Source organism: Epinephelus lanceolatus, chromosome 1, assembly GCF_041903045.1.
Source record: "Epinephelus lanceolatus isolate andai-2023 chromosome 1, ASM4190304v1, whole genome shotgun sequence".
Taxonomy (NCBI): Eukaryota; Metazoa; Chordata; class Actinopteri; order Perciformes; family Serranidae; genus Epinephelus; species Epinephelus lanceolatus.
Window position 1 is genome coordinate 14,532,938 of NC_135734.1, and position 7,100 is coordinate 14,540,037.

The window sequence follows — 7,100 nt, forward strand, 5'->3', positions numbered from 1 at the left end:
AGCTGACCAGATACCATAACCCTAATTGAGGTAGCTATATTTTTTAACTTATTAATAAAGCTGGACAACTGTTACACTGCCAACTAAAGAGACATGCCCCAACAAATTTCATCAACATTTTTAAACAGCTGAGTATGGAAAGCTCTTATCAAGGTTTCACCGCACTGGACCACCGAGACAAATGTAATAATGACTCTGAATTAAAACCTGGGTTGTCTGTTCTCTCTCATTAGAAGCACTTTGTATCATTCGATATTCAGTGCACTTGTTTCTTATCCCCATATAACACAGAAAGGAATATGGCAAAATGGCATCTCTTCCTTGGTATTAACTGAGCAATGTTTAACCTTTTTCATCATCCAGGAGGGATTTCTGTCATTTTGTCCCAAGAGAGATAGTAACCACTGAATCAGACAGATTTTCCAGCCAATACAGCCTCCACCTCAGCATTTGGTCTTGGCTATAAATCAAAGAATTCTGGCAGGTAGCGCTTTGCACTTTTCTAAGCCTGCGTTCACCAGTGGTTTTTTGCCTCATCCTTACCTTTATGTATTGATAGCTGTGGTGTCAAAAGTTGCTGGCTAATGTATTGTGAATATACATGTGCGTGTTCATGATATCCTCCAGCAAGTTTCTGCTCATATTCTTTCAGTGGGCCTCCTGAGGCCGTGTTCTATCTCCCATCCTTAAATAGCTCCTTCTAGATAGTGTTTCTCAATCACTGGGTCACAACTCTAAAGTGGGTCATAGGGCGATTCTGACAAGCCTGGCCACATGTACCCAGAGCACTTTGGCGGTACTAGATGTCAGCTCTTGAAAGCCTTCCGCAGTGTTTTCAGGCAATTATAAAAAAAAAAAGTCTCTTTTGTTGATCCTTTCTAATTTAGGAGTTGGGAGCAGGGTGGAAAATTCTTCTTTTAAATTGTGAGCATCCAGCCACTAAGAGATAAATGCCACTCTATAGTAAGTCATTATTTAGTGTCTAAAATCTACCAGCCACTTTCTCATAACTGGTGCTAATTTCCCTCCCTGATTGGGACCATCTTACACTGCCAGTTAAAAAAAAATAGTCCAACATTTTTAGAAAGATGTCAGAGGATCAAAACCAGTCTCATATCTGTCTGTTCAGTGTGAGTCTGGAGCCAAGAGACATTTAACTTAGCTTAGGGAAATGGCTAGCTCTGTTCGAATGTAACAAATCCACCTGCAAGCATCTCTAAGACTCACTGAATAACATGTTGTATTTATTTGTTTTATCTGCAAAAAAAAAAAAAAGAATTAAAACAATTCGTAAAACCTGGCCTGGCCATCAAGCAGGTTGCAGTGACATCAGATGGACATTATCATCATTCAGGGGGGATTCAGTGTCAAATTTCAGTGTCGATTCACAAAAGATTTAAGTAGCCTCTGCTGCTGTTGCTATGCTACTGCAATAGCAGATACTTCATCAGTTTCAAACAAAAGATTTTTGCCAAGCACAATCAGAAGAACAGCTTGAAAATCCATGATGATAAGTAGCTGGCTACCAACAGCCATTGCACAGTGTGATAGTAAACAGCGCTAAAGAGGGCGCTGCTTTAGAGCATCATTGACTCGATAAGGGAATCATCAGCTTAAGACACACATCCAAGTGGGTAACCGTGTTGGAGATGCAAAGCCCTGCCACATTGGGCCACCACGCAGAGTCAAACCGAGTCAAACCAAGCCGGCATGTGTGTACAGAAAAGGGCTACAAGATTGTCCTCTGGTTGCCTTAGAGGTGCTTATAGGGGAATTTGACACCAAGCCAATGGTAGGCCGTCATACATTGTTGGGTAATCAGTGAGCGTCTGTTGCCCCAGTCTTTGCGGTGTGTTCCACACCGTTCGCCCTTGTTGGCCTTTGTCAGTCTATTCTCAGTCTATTCTCCCCCCCTCACCCCACCCCCAATGAATAAAATCCCTCTGATTTGAAGTTCAGCTCAGTGCAGAAGATGAGAAGCGGAAGTGAGGAAAGTAAACAAACAGCTTAAGTCAAAGGAAGAGGAAGCAAGATCAAATCAAACTTATTATATGAGGTAAAATTATTTTTCTTAAGTCACTGAGCTCTTTAGCAGAGACGTTTCATGATGTTAGTGTTATTGTTCACTGATGCATGGTAAATATCCTGTGTTCTGTCAACACTGGATTGTGTTGTTAGGGGCCGTTCAGATGTAGCGTCGGACTTCACAACATTCGGTGGTGTGAAAGGCAGCAAGCAATGGAGGAGCAACTGATCATCCTTGTCCAGGGATTCCCAGAGTTATATGACCTGTCTGAGCTTGGGATAACTGGTGAGCATGATGATACGCTATTTTTATGGCTAACGGTAACTTTTTTACTCCCCCTGTGAGAGACAGGCGGTTTTGGTTGCTTAGTAACGGCAGGTGCGACAGTAACGCAACCTCCGCAGCGCCTTGGATAAAAGGATGGAAACGGCACAGCTGGCATTTTCCATGCACTTTTAGACGCTACATCTGAACGGGGCCTTAATATGCTAACTGGCTAACTAGCATCATGGCAGTCTTCCAGTTTCCCTATTTGAATAATGATTATAAACTACCGCCATTTGCTGGCATGGACAGTTACTTCCTCTCATGCAGGTGACGTGAGGTGATGCAACAGTCCACTTTCTTAACCGCTAGTTCTTTGATGTCTGTTTGGTGTGTCTGGGCCTTTCTAGTCTTTATGCCAAGATAAGCTAACTGGCTGCTAACAGGCTGGCAAGAAAGTGAATCAACATATCTCCAAAACTATCCCTTTAAGGCTCAAAATGCAGTGTTCTATTGCATTAAATATAAAAAGAAGAAATGAGGGGAGCAGTTAACAATGCTGCAAGTGCCTTCATAAATGGATAAATTTACTGTGACCATTAGAAATGAATACCTCCAGGGCACAAAGATCTCACATCAGATGTGACGCAGTTGTATTGTCAGTTGTGTGCCAGTTGGAAGTCTATGGCTACAGCAGCACAGAATTTCATTATGACTGTTCAGCCACATAAACCATCGGTGTAATAATGAGAGTGAACTTTACTTAGCCTCTGAGTTGTTTTCCCCAGGAAAAGCTGCTGACCAGAGTACTGGATTTTATATCTGCTCAGTTATGCAGTCATGGCTGGTTTTTGCTGTGTCATGTAACGCATTTAGGCAGTAACCAACACTCTTTTAGTTATGCATGATCTGAACCACATATTTATAGCAGTGTTAAATATACTCTTCCTCTGTTATTTGCATTATCTGCTTTTCTACACGCACTTTCAAATGCTTGTGTGACATAAGGTCAATAGTGATGAGGACCTCACAAATGCACTCTGTTTTTCCATATTGCCCTGAGTTGTCAGTAAACAATAAAGTGGTAACCTTTTGGCCATGTGGATGTCATTGTGATGGCAGTATCACCCCAATAAGAGCCAAATGCTGGCCCAGGTCTAAGGCCTCTAACAAATGTTAGAGCAGAAGAGTCCACAGGGGGAAAGTGCCAGGAGAAGCACTGGATGGTGAGTTAATTAAGAAGAGAGGAGCCTGTGCTACTAAATGAATTAACATCTAAGGGAGGAAAAATAAGGAGACGTGAAATGAGGAATGACGCATTTCAGATAGAGAAGGCTCACTTCAAAAACATTTAAATGGAAGTCTAACTGAAAAAAATAGAAATGACTCAAGTCAGACTTCCAGCTGTCCTCTGTGATGAGATGTCAAACACATTTCTCCATTTTTATTTTCATAGGAAACATCACATAAAGCCTCAGGGGACAGCACTGTCCATTTCTGAGGACCACTGATCCCTTTTTGAGGCAACATTACAGTACTTTCGTGAGGTGAAACGATGTGAATTCTTTCATTAGGGCCTTTTCTACAGGGCCCCCAATTAGCAGCGCCTTCTGAACAATTTGAGACTGTTCGTGGAGGTCTCCTCTGGGAGACAAAGAGCAGTTTAGACCCAATTAAACATAGGGTTTGTTGGTGGCCCGGGGTCTTTGCTCTGGCTACAGTACATAGACAGTGAGAGAAAATCTTTAGAGGTCTAGAAAATGGAAAAAGACAAGTTCCAGGCAAGTCTGGAAAAAAACTTTACTACTAACATATGTGGTTCAAAGGGCCTTAAAAATTAAAGAGGCAATCAAAGAGGTCAAAAAAGCAATTTAGCTTTGCTTGAAAGGGAGTAGCATGCAGTCTGGCTTCCTACAGTGACATGTCAGCTATGGTCTGCTGAGGCTGGCTTCAAATTCGGGGTGTTGCAATTACAGGCAACCAGGAAAAATCAGAGTAATAGGATAAATCTCACATTCAGTCTGGCTGATTAATACACATTTCAGTGTGTTTCCTTGAAAGGCTCTGTCAAGCACAGCAGCCTCTGCATCCCACTGAGTTTTCAAGTAAAGCTAAGGTTTGGCGATCTCCTCTGGTGTACTGCACAAAGCTGACTCATCAAATCAAGGCATTAAGACTGAGAGGGAGGAAAATTTCACTGAAACAATAACAGTGTGTCGAGGCAGAAACTGTTTGTTTAAAGGCAGCGTTTCTCAGCTGTTGCTGTCGACCGAAGGAGGAGCGAGAAAACTGCAGGTGATTGCAGGCTATCCAAGTCGATCTTCAAGGTGGTAATTTATGTGGATTTTGCTCCCTAAGAAGCTCACAGCGCTGGATTGCCAAGTGCAATGAGATGACTTCAAAGGCAGAGGGATGCTTTTATGGCTCGACGATGAATCTCACAAGATGCGGCCTGTGGTTTGAGTCAGTCATGCGTGTTAAACTCCTACAGGACTTAATGAAATGTTAAATTTAGAACACTGATTATCTTTACAGCAACTGGTGCTCCTTCTTGGAGGCAGCTTTACTGCAGTGAAAAGTTATCTAAAAATATTCAGACATCCCCAAGATGAATGAGAAGCAGCAGATCTCTGCGAACAAAAAAAACAAACTCACATTCCCTTTTCACCTGCAAAGAATTTAACAAATCTGTCTGCACTAACTTCCCTTTGATGACGCCCTTTTCCTTTCCTTACCAAACAGAGGAGCGCGTGAGTGGGACTGACTGTGAGGCTTAATAGTTTCCAGAAGTTGTTCCAGCCTGAGAAGGTGTGTGTTCGCAGGGTCGTAGGGGGGAGCTGTTTTGAACTCTTCGCTATTTGCCTGCAGATCACAATGTGACTGTCTGCATTCAGGGGTTCCCAGCCTGTGTGATAAGCTGAACAATCATACTGATACACAACAGTGACGCAGTGCTACTCATGCCTGTCAATAGCAGCACGAAACATCTGAGCTTATAGAGGAAAAACTAACTGGGATGATTGCATATAATCTACTCATAGAATCAGCCACATACACTTTCCGATATCAGATCAAAACCACACACAAATCTGATTCCTCTTAGGAGCAACAGAAACAAGGTTGTAGGTTTCAACATCGAGAACACACACATATGAAACAGGGGGTCCTCTGCCACAAAATTTTGAGCATCAAACACTTAATTTCCTGCATTCTGGTGATTTTCGTGCACCATTTTGTGCCTTGTCCCTGATGTTAATGTCTTTAATTTTGCTGCTGCCATGTTTGAGGGACACAAATGCACATGCTCTACATATTTAGGGGGCTGTGACCCCTGTGCACCCCCCCCCCCCTTTAATCCACACCTATGTATAGAAAATGACAGTGTTGTTTGACTTAAAGAATAGTATGACTCCTGTCATCACACCAGCACTCAGTAAGATCTGTTGAACGTGAACTGACTGAAGCCCAGACACATTAGATACACTCCAGCTCTCCGCAGAATGCTCCAAAGCTGACATATTTACAGACATGACACCATGATCATGGGTTTGTGTCTGATTGCTGCAAGAAGAAAGAAAAGGCATCGATCTGTAAGCAAGTGGTTGAAGCGGGTATTTGGGGCCTTTGCTACAGTTTCCATCAGTGACTGTCCGTGTGAATGTGTGAGAGCGCCTGTATCCAGCGGAGGGCAGGAGGAAATGTGCGATCGCCGCTGTGACATTGCAATATTCACATGTGGCACTGGGAGACAGAAACAAAAGACCGCTTTAATTGTCTCGCCTCGGTTTCATCCCCTCCACGTTGCTCCACTCAGCCGAGCAGTCATTCCTCCAGGGCACAGTCTACTCTCCTCACACAAGCAGACACAAAACACCACAGACCCTGTCATAACCAGCATGCACACACTTAGATTGAGTTTTTTTTTCTCCTTCTGAGCATTTAATACAAGACTGCTGAAACCAGCTCTGCTTACCATCTATAGCCCTTGCCGGAGCGAATACTTCCAAACTGTGCAACAATCCCAAGAAAAGCAATCCTGTTGCCAACATGTTGGCCACGGTGCGCAACATTGTAGCCTATCTTGAAAGAATATTAGTCATCAATCGTCTCTTGGTGCTGTCAAAAGCTGGAGGTTGCAGACAGGCGACGACGTGTAAACCGTGCCCAGGCGGTGATGCTCCACACTGGAAATCCGCTTTGTGAGTGCGCAATGAAGCTGACAGGGATGCTGCCGTCTGCCCACTCGGAGAATATTTTTTTGCAGACTGTCAAAGCAGGAAAAAAAATAAAAGAAAGCCGAGGCTTCTCCCAGCCCGGGGTTGTTTAGGGGCTCCTTGGATGCATGGACAGCCCTGCCACAAAGGCTAGCAGGCTGAACTGAGCATCAAGCTAATCTGGCTTACAGTCGAGAGATGAAGACAGAGGAGCTGGCGCCTCTAATCATGCAGTTGTCCGTCTTTTGTTCTCCCTGCCCCAGTGGAAGAAGCCGCAGGAGGATATAAAGTAGTAGATCAAATCTTCCTCTCTCCTCCCCACCACCTCTGCTGCTGCTGCTGGCCGCAGATTGAGCCTGAAGCCTGGAGCTCAGTCAGTCAGTGGTCTGAGTGACGTCGCAGCAGCAGCAGCTCTGCTGGCCCTCCCCTTTCTCTCCCTCTTTGCCTCTCTGTCTCTCTCCCTACAGCACCCGACACCCCACCATCCACCTCCATCACATCACACACACTGTCCTGTAAACTCACTGCTACAGTGTCTCACTCCCTGCTTTATTTATTAAGTGCGTGTGCCATCATGTATTCATACTCCTTCCATT

General features: G+C 44.0%; 1 protein-coding gene across 2 annotated transcripts in view; it reads right to left on the bottom strand.

The window, feature by feature from the left end:
- Nucleotides 1-6,870, bottom strand: part of LOC117257198 (low-density lipoprotein receptor-related protein 1-like) — a 122,462-nt gene extending 115,592 nt beyond the window's left edge. For both annotated transcript variants that reach the window (XM_033627191.2, XM_033627190.2), the window contains exon 1: nucleotides 6,264-6,870. In XM_033627191.2, the coding sequence (XP_033483082.1) occupies nucleotides 6,264-6,360 (97 nt within the window). In that variant the 5' untranslated portion in view covers nucleotides 6,361-6,870. The remainder of the gene's footprint in view (nucleotides 1-6,263) is intronic.
- Nucleotides 6,871-7,100: the final 230 nt, after the last annotated feature.